The 18,096-nt window shown below is 30.7% G+C and overlaps 1 protein-coding gene across 5 annotated transcripts in view; it reads right to left on the bottom strand.

The window, feature by feature from the left end:
* Positions 1-18,096, bottom strand: part of LOC145254865 (uncharacterized) — a 212,983-nt gene that overhangs the window by 13,308 nt on the left and 181,579 nt on the right. For all 5 annotated transcript variants that reach the window (XM_080113735.1, XM_080113734.1, XM_080113733.1 and 2 more), the window contains exons 8-9: positions 9,337-9,756; positions 6,895-7,129 (exon numbers count right to left, since the gene is read on the bottom strand). In XM_080113735.1, coding sequence (XP_079969861.1) covers positions 6,895-7,129; positions 9,337-9,756 — 655 coding nt within the window. The remainder of the gene's footprint in view (positions 1-6,894; positions 7,130-9,336; positions 9,757-18,096) is intronic.

The following is an 18,096-nucleotide window of genomic DNA, read 5'->3' on the forward strand; positions in this document are numbered from 1 at the left end:
ATCAGAAACGTCGTTCATTGAATGTGAGGACTAAGGAAAGCAAAAGTTACGAGGCTGCTGAAAGTAAACCCACTTCTTTCTACTCTCTTAATTAAGAAGTTTATAACGAACAACAAAAAAAACTCACTGGCACATCTTGAACATAATAGCAGAGCAACGATCAGGTGGACGTGTAATGTTGGGTAAGATCAGGCCCTGCATATTTGCTCAGATACCCGACTAGTCAACACCGTTTGCTTATAGAATGACTCATAGTAATAGTAATATAACTAGCGTTTTATGTTTTAATATTAGAAGTTTATATCCGGTAATATGTTGTGTATCATTCTACGTTTTGTTGATGCTAATGTTTGAGCAGGTAATATTACTTTAAACCGTCTAGCTTATTTTGTCTTTTGATTCTCACATACTACAAGTGATGTTTCTGATAAAAAGAAAAGAATTGCTGTTTTATGGGTCAAAATCTAGCCATGTAACACTTATAATGGTTAGTTGTTTTTACCTTGGAGCAGTATTTTTTTAGCACTTTACTGTGGCTTCATGCCTTCTCTGGAGTGATTTCCATAAATAAAAAGATAAAAATTTTTAATTTAGTCAGCAGGACTATGGTTAAACAAAAATACCACAGAGATAAATGAGACTTAATTATTAGTACCAGTGATGATACTTGCATAAATAATGACAAAGATGTCAATATATAAATATCAGAATAAAATATAAAAAGTGAACATAATGGTGGATCTTTTTTTTTTTTAATCATAAGTGAACTTTTTAAGGTGATGAGAAAGAATTAAGTGAATCCAGAAGAATATTCAATAAACAAAGACAGGGTGAAAATGAAAGACACAAGAGACAAGATTTACACAGAAATTTTCACAACACAAAATTTCTATTGTTATATAAAAGTCACTTTGTGCATGTGTGCGAGTTCCTGCCTCCTGAAACAGCTGAAGCTACCTTTTGCAAATTTCACACAAAGTTAATTTATATGTCTGACAGTGTTCTTAGATATGTTTTGTATAGAAATTCATCTGATAAGTATCAAAACTTGAAAAAATTCAGTCTTTCTTATAGATAAAAAAACATTTTTACAGAGGAATATTTTTTCAGTTACACCAGCCAAGGGAGATAATTCTCAGCAAATCAAGGAAGATATAATTCTCAGCAAATCTTTCTTCTTAACAAAATGGAACTATTATCATCTGGAGATATAGCTAAGTGGTCTACGGATCGAATGGTACCCATTTCTGGCCAGGGTGTATCTCACCATAATTTAAATTTTTTTTTCTAATTAATGAGTTCAATTTACGATAAAAGAAGGGGTACCATTTAAAATCCCAGCAAATCATTCTTTCACTTTCATATTTTAAAACTAAACATTAATCAGAAGTGCCTTTTCCAGGGCGTTCATCATCAAACCTAAATATCAGCTGACGTGATATTGTAAACAGACGGAATTTGATGAATGACATTATCATAATTTTTTTTTTTTTTTGAAAATTAGTCCACCAGGCAAATTATTCCTCATAATATATAATGCTATATATAGAGGATTGAATACATATGCAATCCGCATAAATTAGAATATCAGATATTGTACAACTAGGCAATGCCAGGCCTCCGGCTAGTATTCATTAATTCAAAAAACGCATTGCATTCATTGCATCATGGATAAAAGTGTTGATTAACAATTAGTTCTAGTTTTCTGAAGATTGAAGGTTTGATTCTCACTATAGGTGATACTAATAAAATAAAAATTACTGAAAACTTCTACCAGATTATGGCTGATGGAATGAGAATCTACCTCTGTGGATTAAATAAAGAGCCCAGTTTAAAATTCCATATAGATTCATGCATAAACATTGCAAAATAACAACCAAGATGAGATATTTATTTGAGATTTGGCTGTAATTCAAATAATGTTTGGCTGTTAATACTGCTTCTGGTGGTGTGTTCTGTTATCATCTACCATCTTCATCTATCCAAATGATGAAAACCACCTTGACAAATTTCAAACTTCACACACACAATTTATATATGTGTCATAAGTTTGGTTTCTTTGGAAGACAGACTTTTTGACTAAATGATATAAAATGTTTGTGCACAAAAAAATATATTTTACTTCAGTTTAAGCTTAAATTATGGAATATAAGCAATTAAACATTTTAATGTGGGGTCTAGGGATTAGAGCAGGTGTACCTCAAGAGAATCAAAGACTAAATTTACCATAAACTGAATATAGTAAAATGTAGAAAATAAGGTAATATAGTGCTATGGACGGAGAGCAGGATATAGGGTTCCTCCTTAATTCAATCTTAGATCTTCAACCTAGTGTGTGTTATATATATATATATAAGATGTATAAAAAATAAATGTATGTTCAAGCATGTTTGGACAATATTGGGATGGTCAACTAGTTCTAAATAAAATTAAACTATTGTAGAATATTTTCAAGAGAAAAATATTGAAATTCTGAAAATGCTAATCAATGTCAGTGATCAGTGTTTACAGGAATAGTATTGTGAAGAAACACACAGTAACCCTACTAGTCTGAATATTTAGTGCCATCAATGATTGCAGGAACGATAATGGTTTACCATTCGGTTCAGGAGTTTGGGATCTGTAATGTATAGGAAATACATGGAATCCTCAGAGAATTTTTTTTAATTATTTGAATTTTTAACATCATCAAGATTAACAGGTTTCCTTACAATCACACCATCATGAAGAAATAAGCTGATAAGATGAACTTTTTAACCTGAGAGCTAGGGTGTTCACTCATAATTGCTATCAATTGCCTAAAAAAATAGAATCACCATTTTTTTTGGGGGGGGGGGTAGTAAAGGGTATTAATTTATGTTTTCTTTTACTATTTCCTACAAAAAATATCAACTACTAAATTTTTAAGGGACAGAAAGACATGTATTAATGAAACAAAACTCTTTTACCTTCCCTATCCATAAATCGTTTGAAGTATGACAAAATTAACATTTTCAAAGAGAGGGGAAAGGGGGGTGCAACAAGATACAAACCATGATAGAGAAAGGAAGAGAGAAATATAAAACAGGAAAAGAGAAATATAAAACCAGGGAGAAAAGAAAAAGAAATAAAATTAATTTAAAATATTAAAAAAAAAAAAAAAAAAAAAAAAAAAAAAAAAAAGGGGGGGGGGCATAAAGTGATTTGGTCTTTTCTTACAGAAGGACAACCAGTTTATTATGCGCAAGAAGTATAAGACAACAGGGACAAATGTGAACAAAGATATGATGAGAAGCCGTGGATGGTGAAACTACTGAGGTTGTTCAGTAATTTTGTTACATTCATAATATGATTGAGGCACAGAATGGAGTGTGATAGGTAGAATTAAAAGAGGATGGAATTCAGGGAACTTTTGTCATTACTAACCAACAGAGCATTACCAAGGGAAAAATTTATCGGGCATGTGAGTGCGATGTGATAATGCATGGAAGTGAAACCTGGCTGGTGAGGGTAGAGGACATGCATTGCATGGAGAGAAATGACATGAGAATGATACAATTGAAGTGTCAAGACAGTCTTAGTTCTGATGAGTTCAGAAGAAGATTAAATCTGGACAGTATAGGGAGATGCATGCAAATCAGAAGGCTCCAATGGTATGACCATGCTGAAAGAATAGATGAGAGTTAGTAAATGTAGAACAGTTGAGGTAGCAGGATCAGGTTACAGTTGAAGGGAGAAGAAAAACATACAGGCATGTAAAACAGACATTAAACTGAATATGATGATTGTAAAAAAAAAAAAGGGGGGGGGGATTCCACTTTTCAAAAAAAAAAAACAAATGGAGAACTCACATCCCTGTTCAGTCAAACTCTTAAAATTTTTGTGCAATTCATTAACAAACATGTAGTTTTTACTTCCTGAACTTGCTTAACTTCAGAGAGCCTTAATCTATACAGCTAGCACACTTCAACACTCACTTAAACAACACCTAATAAACAAATAAAACGCATCGAAAATAATGTTCATCACACTGCTAAATGTCAAAATTTGAAAATAAAAACAAAAATGTCAACCCAGAGAAATAAAAGTCGGCGTGAGGAGCAAAACTGCTGGAATTAAGTATTTACAATCAATCAATTAATCCAGTTAATCCAGTTGTACTCAGAAAAACAAAACGTTGAGAGAATGAGGAAAAATAAAACCTTACTCTTTATAAGCATCTCTATCAGATGCACTGTCAGTCATGCGTTAGTTTAATATAGCTATTTTTGCCGTCCTTCATTCTTCAAAATGCATTGTCTGTTAGTCAGCCACAATTTAAAAAAACATTTCTTAGTTGGTCTGTCAGGCTTAAGATTAAAAAGCAGTTTCATTGTTACAGATGCAACCTGCATAGAAAAATTTTAAGAACTGACCTGTTAGTGTTTAAATACTCTTTTAACTAAATATTGTTAAAGTTCTAAGCTGACAGGATAGGAGGGATGCAAAAGAAAATGAGTAGAATTGATGAATTATTCTGTTGTTAAAAAAAAAAAAAAAAAAAAAACAGTCCATCCATAATAAGAAAGTAAACAAACAGAAAAAAATTTTAATACAAACGTTTTAAATAAAAGTGAAAAAAATAAATTCATATGCTTGCAATGAGAAAACTTTTGAAGATTATAGAAAAGAGAAAAAAAGGAAAAGAAAAGAGAAAAAAAGGAAAAGAAAAGAGAAAAAAAGGAAAAGAAAAGAGAAAAAAAGGAAAAGAAAAAGAAAAAATGGAAAAGAAAAAAGAAAAAAGGGGAAAGGAAAGGGAAAAGAAAAAGGGAAAATAAAAAAGGGAAAAGGAAGAGAAAGAAAAGGAAGAGAAAGAAAAGGAAGAGAAAGAAGAACAGGAAAAGAAGAACAGGAAAAGAAAAGGAAAAGAAAAACAGGAAAAGAAAAGGAAAAGAAAAACAGGAAAAGAAAAGGAAAAGAAAAACAGGAAAAGAACAGGAAAAGAAGAACAGGAAAAGAAAAGGAAAAGAAGAAAAGGAAAAGAAGAAAAGGAAAAGAAGAAAAGGAAAAGAAGAACAGGAAAAGAAGAACAGGAAAAGAAGAACAGGAAAAGAAGAACAGGAAAAGAAAGAACAGGGGAAAAAGAACAGGGAAAAAGAAAAGGGGGAAGAAAAGGGGGAAGAAAAAGAAAAGGGGGAAGAAAAAGGAAAGGGGGAAGAAAAAGGAAAGGGGGAAGAAAAAGGAAAGGGGGAAGAAAAAGGAAAGGGGGAAGGAAAAAAGGAAAGGGGGAAGGAAAAAAGGAAAGGGGGAAGGAAAAAAGGAAAGGGGGAAGAAAAAGGAAAGGGGGAAGAAAAAGGAAAGGGGGAAGAAAAAGGAAAGGGGGAAGAAACGAGAAAAAGAAAAAAAAAAGAAAAAGCACAAATGAAAATGTAAATGTCTAAATAAGTACATAAATGAGATGAAAATATAAGAAACTTGTTGAAAAGAAAAAAAAAAGGTCTCACCCAGGAAAGACATACACAATGAAAAGGACTAGCTGAGCACATGGAACAAAACGTAAATGTGATTGAATAATCAAACATTCAAGAGAACGTAGGATTGACATCGATGTGCGTCTCTGTCTGGTTTGTCAGGGTGAACTTGGATGAGTGATTGAAAAAGTTAAAACTTTAAAGGGAGATAAATCCTGTTAGTTTACACCCTTCCCACCACTACCAGCAATAACAGAACTGAGAAAAAGCAGATGTCAATTTATTGAACAAGAGTTAATATTATTAACAGAGCATAGTTTAATGAAGAAAGGAAAAACGAAAAAAGAGAGAGAGAGTTAGCCTAAGGCTGTGAATGATGTTGATTTAATGCGGCAGGATGAGAAATCAAAACAGTAGATAAAAAGAACAGCAGCCAATTATCAATGGGTGGGAGGTGGAGGGGCATAATTACGATAAATACCCGTACAATCAAAAAGATACGGGTCAATTGAAAACAGATTTGGATAAGGTTAAGAAAAAAGTACCAATAAAATCAATCAAGTCATGTCTGACAAAACATCAACAAAAAAAAAAAAAAAAGAAAATATACTTTAATATTACCCTCTCCATACAGTGTGAGATATCACATAATTTAAAGAAAATAATTGGGGGAGGGGGGACAAAAGATGTCAAGAAAATAATTATATTTACAACATACATTATAACATAACACCTCATCATTTTTCTAGCTGTCTACAAAATTCAAACATACACTTGATAATTTACTTAACACTTACTTGATTATGACTGACAGAATGAGAACAATCTACCCCTCACAAATTCTGTATGGATTCAACGTTAAAGAAAAAAAAAATCACTTAAAGAAAGTCAGAGTTTATATCAGCTGAAAGGTTGTGAGAACAAAAAAACACTCAAGATGAGAACAGTCGTCTTAATATAAATTATTTATCATCATAATGATATTTGGTTTAACGTCAATTTTACATGTTGGTATGTGATGGACAGTTTATAGAAATTGACTTCCAAACTAACAAATCTTGAACCTTCTTTCTTTCAAGTCTATTTTTATCATTTTTCGTGTTTTCCTTTGTGAACTGACCCTACCTTAATTGTTTTACATCTACTAACCAAAGAACTCTTATACATTCTTCCAACATGGCCATACCATTGGAGTCTCCTGTTCTGCACATATTTCCTTATACTGTCCAAAGTTTATCTTTCTCAAAAGTAATCAGATCTAAGCCCATCTTTTTCAAACTCACATTCTGCACTTATCATCTTCATCTAAAAATTTCGAAGCAGAAAAGCAACCAATTGTTGAAAGACTGGCTGGGTCCATGGATGAGAAGATATGTTTCGGAACACGGAAGATGTGTATAAATAGTGGAAATAATTTTAAAAGAAAAAAAAAAGACACTAAAATTGACGGAGGAAAAAACTCTACCTTATGACGTGAACGATATGCATTGTGGTCTACAATGTGATGGATTCGACAATCATCAGCAATTTTGGTACCCTCGACGGATGTACAAGGAGCAGAGCCACAACAAGCTCCCAGGGCAGAAGATGAGGTCAGGTGGTTTCCATCCTCGTCTTCCTCCTCTTCCGAATGATCATCAACCATAACACCAGAGTCTTCTCCACAGCATCTTTCATACTCAGCGGAGATAGGCACAAATCTACAGGGAGAAATCAACACGCGCATCAGAGAGAAACACTTCACACCTATGACGATGATGATGATGATCTATATAAGAATAAACTAAACTACTTCATGTCCATACATACGTTATCACTAGGGCTAGGACAACAGCATATTCTTTTTATTGTTTGGACTCTCGAGTGTATATCTGTTGATATATTATATGCTTTTATATAGAGTGATGTGGTTCGCGGTTGATTAACTGTGTCTGTATTGGATATATACTCGAGATTGAAAACAACAAAAAGAATATGCTGTTGTTATAGCCCTAGTTATCATCTTTCACCTACACACAATTAAAAATAAATGAGATTAGGAAAGATAATGACTGGTAAATCATCTGATGTCGCCAAGGTAAAACATTCTGAATTTATGCATTTTAAAATTAATTGTTCCCAAAATCATGTCATCTTGTTGATAATACAATTTTAAATAAATGCATTTAAAAATTCTATATTTGTTTTATTAATTTGAAGATTTAGTTGACAATTATTTTTATGGTAATAGAACAGAATATTTATTTAAAAATAGTCAAATTGCTACAAGTTTCAATAAAAAACATTTGTTTTATTTTTTTTTTTTAAGTTGATGACGACATATTTTTACAAGACATGAAATGATAATGTTTTTTTCTTTATAGTATTGACCCGACAGATAACAAATTACACAAATCAGTTTAGAAAGCACAACTGAATTTCCATGATGTTCCGCTACTAAAATAAAAATAAACCCAACTCGTATAGCTAGGGGACACAAATCAACCGCAGGTGAATTAAAATAGTATGAGAAATTGAAACTGTTGAGAAACATTGTCATTCTCTTTGATTAACATTTTTTAATCCATATCAGATGCAAGTTGCACATTGGTGACCATGGCAGTACAAAGCAACTTCTTCCATGAAATCCAATCATTTGCATTTGTTTTCATGTACCATTGCTTGGGGTCATCATTCCAATTCTATTATCAATTTGCCTTTTCTTACTTCAATAGGAAAGAAACATCTCTTAATCCAATATTCTCTTAGAAAATTTAAAAACAAAAGCTGGTTGGTACCACAGAAAATTCTAGGGAGGATGGCAAAATCGAGATGGGAAACTATTATCTAGACCTCTACCGGAAGAGTACAGAGAGTATTGGAAGTATAGCTAAGTATAGCTATATAAATAAAATAGTGGATGTATGTGTATGCCTGTCTGTGTGTAAAGATTTAACCAATAACCCAAGTAATTTTTTTTTTTTTAACTTTTGAAATCATTTATATGAGGTACAATATAATATTCAATAGAGAATTGGCTCTGTAATAAAAAAAAAATACAAAATCTGCATGAATTTAAATACATTTAAAGATATTTTACAACCCGACAAGGCTTTGTGCTCCCTGCTACTCATCAGTGAAATTCCAGAGAAAACCATCAGCTGTTGTCAAAGAGAATTCAATCGTTAACAGTTGTCAAGTACTGAAAATCTGGAAAACTTGTCACTCAGATTTCAGGGAGCAATACCTGTTTTTTCCAGTGAGCAATCATTGGTAATGACTCATATGAGAAGTCTTAGTAGGTAAAATAATATGTACTGGAATATCTTATGCGACTTGTTATCACTCAGGTTTCTAAAGGAAGTTGCTGGTTGCTATCTGCCAGGAATCCTAGTGATGATGAATGAATCCAACCTATAAAATTATCTTGTCTGATTTTCAAAGTTAAACCCAAATAGCATTTAACCCGACAAATTAAACTCTGCTTCTGACTAGCCAATTTTCATGTTATCATCATACCATGTTATTGGGCAATATAATAACATTTTGTTAGAATTTATTTGAAAAGTTACTTAGTTCAGTCAAGACATCAGATGTGAAAACATTTTTAACGATCTAATTTTAAAAAAATCAGTAAATGGAAATCGCTAACATTTATTATGACCAGTCATGCTTAAGTTGAAAACAACAAATTCTTTGGTCTGCCACGCTTAAGTTGGAAACAGCAAATTCTTTGGTCCGCCACGCTTAAGTTGGAAACAGCAAAATCTTTGGTCTGCCATGCTTAAGTTGGAAACAGCAAAATCTTTGGTCTGTCACGGTTAAATTATAAATAGCAAGTTCATTGCTAAACCCGCAAATTGAATGAATACATCTAAATGATTTTTCTTCTTTTATTATAGAAAAAAAAAAACAAAAAGAAACTAACGGCTTTGAATGAAATTCAATCGGCTGGTTCATGGCCGGAACTTTTTTGTGAAGAGTTCTTCTCCTTTGTCTGGGTGAGGCTGAGCTACGGCCAAGATGACTACTTGAGTGATGCGAACTCGATGGCATACCGGAGGGGCCAGAACTTCGGCTGCCAGAGGAAGAAGTGAGGGTTAGAGACGCCTGCGCACAGGCAAATGCTCCAATGGCTGCTGCCGTAGCAGGTGGTGGCAAAGATGGGGTGTTTGCATTGGCACTGCTGCTGGCCCCACCATAGGCAGTGACATGCTGCAACCAGGTCCTAAGATTGAGTTTACGCACCAGCTGTAGCAAGCGGATTCTGCGGTCCGACGGTGATGATGGCACATCATGGTCACGCATGAGGAGGTTTCTGAAGAGGATACTCGTGTAAAGATAAAATCTGAAAAATATTGAAACAGAAAATAATTTTAAAAAACCTTGCTAACAAATTAAATTCTAAGACTAGTTCAACTTGCATTATCATCCTAATAAATAATTTTATTTTATTAAAATAAAATTATTTAACAAATTTAAGAAATCATTTTTGAAACCAAATCTGATGCTAAAGGATTTTTTTTTTCAATAAATAAAAACAATATAAATCATATTTCAGCCAACTCAGGCTTTCTTCAGCGAATTATACACGTTTTTTTTTTTTTTTTTTAACTTTTTTTCATTATTGTCAAGCAATAACAATAAATGTCGGTGATAGCCGATATCTCCTGGTGTCAAATGAAGACAATAAAATTAATTTTAGATTTTGTGTGGAGGGCATGTTGGGGATATGTGTATTGGTAACAGATCTATTGTTTTTTTTTTTTTAATTTTTTTTTTTACAAAGAAGTCACCTCTTATCAAGGCTTCGAAGTCACTTGAGGATAAGGGTTAATGAGTCAATGAAACGATTTAATTGTGTGGAAAATTTAAAAGTGGTTGACATATTTTGGGAAAAGCCGAGCAGACGCATATTTAATCGAAAAATGAATGCTAATTTATTTTTCGATTAAATATGCGTCTGCTCGGCTTTGCCCAAAACATGATGTCAACCACTCATTTACCTGCAATCTAACATAAGATGCTGATCAGCCAATCAGAATGCATAGCAATGAATGAGAAGACAGCTTTAAGATAAATATTGGAAGAGAAAAAAACAAAACTAAAGAAAGACGTTACATAGAAAGTATAGAGAGTAACAGCATTACCAATTTATCAATATTAGAAAAACAACTACAGACGCCCAAAGTAGTTGTTTTTTTTTTAGTTTTTGTCAATATAAATTAATTGGATCCCAAAAAGAATTGCATTACATCTGGTGTTAGATGCATCATTGCAAAGAGAGGATTCACAAACTTTTCTTACAATTTTCTTGAAAAAAAAGAAAATGTTTTAACAATTGAACTTTTTTTTTTTTAAACATTTGGAACAAAATTTTTTTTGGTGCTTTATTGTATCTTTTTAAAGATCTTTCAAAGACCTCCCCGTTAAAAAAACATACATAATTTATTTTGAAAAAAACGTATTTACTAAACATTCTTTCAAGAATGAAAAAAAATACAAAATGGGAAAAAAAAAAAAAAAAAAAAGTTATAGTAAATCCCCCACTCTCACTGTATAAAAAAATGTTTGCCATGAAACATTTAAATGAATAATAAAACAAAATTATTCTAGGCCGTTGTTTTTTTTCTTTTATTTTATTTCTACGATTTCGATTTATTTTACTATTTTTCTGTTTCATACCATTGTCAAGATTAAATCATCGGCAATGCTCAGCATAATCCAGCGGTTGACATGTTCTGGGCAAAGCTGAGCAGATGCTTAGATACATCCGGTTCAAAATCTGCCCAAATACTAAAAATTTATACTATATGCAGAGTTTGCATAACTCATAAAAGAAATTTGTACCATATGCAGAGTTTGCATAACTCATAAAAAAATGTATACTATATGCAGAGTTTGCATAACTCATAAAAAAAATGTATACTATATGCAGAGTTTGCATAACTCATAAAAAAAATTTATACTATATGCAGAGTTTGCATAACTCATAAAAAAAATTTATACTATATGCAGAGTTTGCATAACTCATAAAAAAATTTACCTCATGTTCTAATTGGATGCCAAGCATTTCATTCTTAAGATAGCATGTAAATCAAATATACAGGGTGACACAACTAAACATCTTGATTTTGATTAGTTATCAGGTTTTGATAAATGACATGATTATTATAGCTGTTGTCTTAAAAAATAAATAAATAAAAATAGAAAGAGCAGTTTCATTTTATATTATTTTAATACAAAGTTTTCTAACAAAAATGTTATTAATTTCAAGGTTTAAAAAAAATTTGTGTGGAAAATTTATTTCCCTCCCCTCAATTGTATTCAATTTAAACATTTAGTATTACAAGCACTATGCGGAGGAGGAGGGGAGTACAATTTGATTGTTTCCCCAACTTTTCTCTTATGAGTACACACATCCGCATTCTTGTCTTCATAAAAAGAATTTCATTTCAATCTAAAAACTAAATTGTTAATTGAAATAAAATCTGGGAAGAATATTTTTTTAAATTCTTGTCTCAAATCAAAACAGCCATATTTGGAAATTATGCTAGCCTCTTTAAAAACAAAATCAACATTTTCCTAAAACTGTTCGTTACACAATTTAGATTTATTTTCAAATTTGAAATGTTAATTCATAAACTAACATGAAATCTTTGGATGTATCCTTACATTCTAGGAAATTTAGAAATATAAAATTGTTACTTGTTCTGTCAAACACTATGTGGACAAGAACAATGATCATTTTACGTTTAATTTACATAGTAAATGAACTCACATACTAAAATTATATAGCTATAGTCACATTGACAAGAAAAGAGATCTGGAAGAAATCAAAGCCTACTTGAACAAATTCAGATTGTTACATGTGTATTCTGTCTTCAGAGTTAATTGTCAAATGAAAACATTACAATATCAGAGCAAAAAATTAATGCAAAAAGCTTTCAAAAACTGTTCAGAAAAGTACTAGGAATGTTAATGGCAAAATGGAGATGCCACAGGGCAAAACTTTATTCTAAAAAAAAAAAAATTTAAGTTAAATGTCCAGAATAAAACTTGGATGCACATCAAAAGTCTCACCGAACAAAGTCCTCAAAAGTTAAGGAAAATTTAGCCAAATAAAATTAAAAGATAACTGACTCAAAGGGTGAGATACTGATGTAGTAACTTGAATTTGTTCAGATAAGCTCTGAAGTTTCAGAAAAATATTTACGTTTTCTTTGCTCTGAAACCGACATCAAATAAGAGTGATATAATTCTCATCTTTCATTATATGTTTAAAATTTTTCTTTCATTATATATGTTTAAAATTTTTCTTTCATTATATATGTTTAAAATTTTTCTTTCATTATATATGTTTAAAATTTTTCTTTCATTATATATGTTTAAAATTTTTCTTTCATTATATATGTTTAAAATTTTTCTTTCATTATATATGTTTAAAATTTTTCTTTCATTATATATGTTTAAAATTTTTCTTTCATTATATATGTTTAAAATTTTTCTTTCATTATATATGTTTTAAATTTTTCTTTCATTATATATGTTTTAAATTTTTCTTTCATTATATATGTTTTAAATTTTTCTTTCATTATATATGTTTTAAATTTTTCTTTCATTATATATGTTTTAAATTTTTCTTTCATTATATATGTTTAAAATTTTTCTTTCATTATATATGTTTTAAATTTTTCTTTCATTATATATGTTTTAAATTTTTCTTTCATTATATATGTTTTAAATTTTTCTTTCATTATATATTTAAAATTTTTCTTTCATTATATATATATGTTTTAAATTTTTCTTTCATTATATGCTTTAAATTTTTCTTTCAATATATGTTTTAAATTTTTCCACATATTTCCAAAGTGTTGACATGAAATCAGATAAACTAAAAAGTAGTTAAAAACAAAAAATTCTCAGTTTTATTTTTCTGTTAACAGTGCAGGGGTAAATGCTAATAATTTTACTAAGATATTTTTACTGTCAATCGATCACACTTCACTTTTCCTTTTTTCAGGCCAAGAGTGCCTTGGCATCACTCAGCAAGGCCTTTGTTAGCTGCTTGCCAGCCATTTGATACAACCATACTTTGAATTCGTATCATCAGTCTGGAACTCCTATCTTGTTCAGAACATTCACCGCCTGGCAACCATTCAGAAATATGCAGCCAAGCGAACACTCGCTGTCAGACATCTTCATACTCTGAAAACTTTGCTTCTCTTGGCTTGAATTCATCAAAACTCTAAATGTCTCGTAAACGCCCACAAAATGATTAACAACCCTAAACACGTTTTTGATCCCCACGTGTCTAACACATATGAACATGCCTACACAGTCAGAAAATAGCACATCTCTAATGACTATTTGAAACATTTCTTCATGCTCAGAATTGCTGAAGCATGTAAAAAAAAAAAAAACTTCCCGCATCTTTTAAAACTTTTAGGCTTTTCAAAATTACACTTGATATGTCTTACTGATACACACTTGTATCATGGCTTGTACATGGTTTATTTCGCTAACAATTATACATTATCCTCTTTACTACACATGCATATTTTATTTTTTTTTGAAGAGTTCTAATGCACCTGAGCACTGTACAAAATGATTTCATCATTGTTTTTGTATAATTAAGTTTAATATTTTAAAAAAATACCTGACCAAGGTTTATAAAAAAATTGATGTTTCAATTATAACAATAGCTTTGAATATTTAACCAAAAGTTACATTAGATTGATTCAATTAAAAAAAAAAAAAGTTTCTTTTAATTTTTTTTTTAGTTATTTAAAAATACAATTCTCTTCAGTCAGTCAGGTCAAAGTTTGTAATAGCATTTTCTTGAGTCAATCACACAAGGACTTATAGCATAACAGTTAAAATACTAGGTGGAAGGACCAATCTTAAATGTGGATGATACAAAGAATGAAATTGCAAATTACTTGTGTCATGGCTGACAGAACAAGAGCATACAACCCTTATGGATAAAATAAAAGGTTCCATTTGAAATTCGTGTAGATTTCAGACTTCAACAGCGTTTTACATTGCAGGTGATTTTTCCAAGTGGCGACTAAAAACAAAACGCTTATTCTTTGGTGATTGTGTTTTTTCACCAACAATTTTCTAAAGTTCATTATTGAGTAAAAAAAAAAATGTCTTTTTAACCAGTTTTTTTTTTAAATAAAACGAGCAAAGTCAAATTATTTAAACAATATAAATTTAATAGAACAATATACTCTATTTTATGAAGGATGTTTTAAAAAAATCTTGAACAAATTCGAATGTTTATACCTCTAAGTTTCAACATAAAATTTGGTGCATATTTACGACAAATTAAAATACATATACACACACACACACACACACACACACACACACACACACAGAAAAACATTTATGATGCATGTACTCTTCATGGAATAAAGATGTAATATTCCAAAAATTTCTTGGGTTTGATTAGTAAGTTTTCTATTTGGCTAGTAAACTAAAATATTTAGTTGTCAAAAGTCAACTAAAGATAAATTTCTCCGTAGGGCCTCACTAAAAAAAGATCAGTTTACATAGACTAAAATGTTGTGTGAATAACACCCAAGATGAGAATAGTAATTTGAATAATCCAAATAATACAGCATTTTCTTTGGTCAGTCATGTTACAGTTTGAAATAGTATTTTCATTCATTTTTGGAATTTGGTAATTACTAAAGTTTTAAATAAATTGGCCAACTGCTTTAAAAAAATCTCTTAAAAAATATTCTCATTTAAATTTTAAAATTTTATCTAAAGATAATATACTTGTATATTGGTTTTTAAATTTTTAAAATTTTCTTTTTACTTCTGCTTCGAGCATAACAAAAAAAAAATCATTTTGTTTTCATAAAATTTTAAAGTGAAATAATTATTTGGTTTCATTGGGAAATTTGAATTTTTCCCGTCTGGGATTTTAAGAAATAGATGTAAAATATTAAAAATGTGTTTGACTAGTTTTAAGTAATTTTTAAAAGAATGTAATTTTCTATGGTCTGTCACTTTATTATTTTGTTTTACTAATGAGTTACTGTATCAAGGCCAAAAGCACTCGAAGATAAGGATTAAGGGGGTGAAATGAGTTGTCAGTTTAAATGATGAAAAACATCACGAGAAAATTGAAAATGATGAATAAAATTAACAAAATTTGATTAGTTATGGGATGGTTTATAACAAGTATTTGTTGAGATCGTATTAGAAGATAACCATATTATAGTCTACAAGGAAGTAGTCCCATGGAGATGGAAAGTTCTTGGAAATAAACTGTAGATGGAAATTTCATTTGCGATTACGCACAGAAGAAGAAAGGAAAGTTCTTTGCAATTTGTGGTAAAAGATGAAGTATTAAATTTTTTGTCGTCTACCAAACCTTTTTATTTTTTTTTTTAACTTTCTTAAGTTTAAAATGGCATTTTCAGGGATTCGTCATGCTTATGTTTAAAATATGTTCATCATTAAACACAAAGAGTTTAAATGTCTACTAGGCAAGTGTCTAACGGTCTCTTTATATAGGAATTTTTTTAGAACATTCTGACATAATATTTTGCCTCAGATGTAAAACCTGACAAAATATTTAAATAAAACAGTATCCAAATAAACCTTCCTCAGTGGTAAAGGTGAAATCCTTGATTGGAGCAATTTTTATTTTTGTGTCATTCAGAGTGCCCCATTTTGGGATGCTAGATATTTCCCCACACAGAACGACCATCTTGTGTCTAACGTTATCTTCATGGAGGAGAAAAAGAAACATAAGTGTCTACTGGGAAAAAAAGAAAATTATTCTTCACTGCTCACAGAAGTAGGAAAGATCCAATCGTTAATGAAGACTTGGATAGCTATATAACTCAAAGAACTCCAGTGTTATCCCCAGAAAGAGACCCCTGAATCTCTAAGATCTAATTAAACTAAAATGAATTAAGTGACATAAAAAAAAAACCCCAGAATATCAGTATTATTTGAATATTTCAGTCTACAATACAAAACATACATATTGGCTGTTATTCTCACAACGTTTCAGCTGATGTAACCTCCACTCTTCTTCAGGTTTATCTTGTCAATATTTGTTCGTTGAACAAAACCGATAGCATATTTGTTGTGGTTTGCTGAAGTAGGTGGCAGCAGGGTGATAACCCCAAGCTAGCCAATTGAGGTATCTAATCTTATATCCCTTTTTCGTAATATTTCTCAGTACTAGGACATATACTCGAGTCTTTGGACATACAATGAAGGAATTGGCTTCAGACATCCCAAGATCTCTGCATATTTGGAATCTGCAGGCTCATTTTAAATCATAAAAAAAGTTCAATTATAGAATTATTCTCCATTTCTTTACAAAGTATTTCTTTGTAAAGAAATGAAGAATAATTCTATAATTGAACTTTAGTTAAGGTTCTTCCCTATTTGGGAAGAACCTTAACTAAACCCTCGAATATCTATGAAACTTAGAAAGTCTCAGGAGAAGGGTTCCTTTGATCTGAGTACTAAATGACCTAAACTGAAAAAAAGTAAAAAATGGATGCTCACAAATTAAAAAAGAAGTTGGAGTGCATGTGTAGTTTGAACATAAGAGGTCATTGGCAAATGTTTGAAGAGATCCAACCTGCCTGACATGCAAGAGTCAACACACCTGCCAGAAATCACCCGACTAAGTTGAGTCACCAATAAAAGAAATTTAGACACTAAAACAAACTAAAAACTCAGGCGCAATTTTTTTTTTTCATTCAAATAAAAAAAAGAGATGAATGTTAGTTTAAAGATTTTAGAAGATTTTATAGCTAACAAATTTAATTTCAAATATGTTGAATGTTTGAAAAGGTATGAATCCCTTATCATACAATGATAAAATAATGGCATCAAAATAATGTGATAAACAAAAAGAATCTATATATCAATAGGATAGTATGTGTGTTATTTTTGTGTGTCACGCTTACATCCGAGTGACAGTCGTTTAATTGTTATGGACTTCCATTTTTTGTAATAAATAATTTTACAGAGAATTCTTCACAAGTTTTGGTTTCAATTATAGCTTATAGCACTCCAGTAATTTATTTTTCTATAAATAATTTTATAAAGAATTCTTCAAAAGTTTTGGTTTCGGTTATAGCTGAAGAACTCAAGTTTATATGTATATATAAGTTTTGATTTCGATTCAAGCTGATGCACCAAAGTCTTATGGATATATTTTTTTTATTTTTGAAATCGCAACTTTATAGCATAAAAATCGATAGAACCTTAAGTCTATAATAATATACGAAATCTACAAGAATTAAAATATCATATTTAAGAGTACTTTATGACCGGGCTACACCGGGCGTCCCTGCTAGCTTAGATAAACACTTTTCAGTTTTAACAAAAGAGCTACAATAATATCAGACCTTTATGCTGAACATCTACATAATGCCAACATCAATACATTACATATGAATGAGTCTCCTGTGGAATTTCCACAGGTCCCACTAGTTTTAATATTATAGAGATGCAGTTGTTCTGATTAGTTATCAAATTGAATAAAAGTGAGTTTTTTTCATTTCTCACTGATTATCATAAAAATGAGTTAGCTTTATTAATAATACAACATTTTAATATACTGTGTGTGTGTTTGTGTGTGTGTATATATATATATATATATATATACATATATAGTACATATGAATAATTAAGAGTT

This window comes from Euprymna scolopes, chromosome 30 (genome assembly GCF_053919585.1).
Source record: "Euprymna scolopes isolate OS-2025 chromosome 30, ASM5391958v1, whole genome shotgun sequence".
NCBI classification, from domain to species: domain Eukaryota; kingdom Metazoa; phylum Mollusca; class Cephalopoda; order Sepiida; family Sepiolidae; genus Euprymna; species Euprymna scolopes.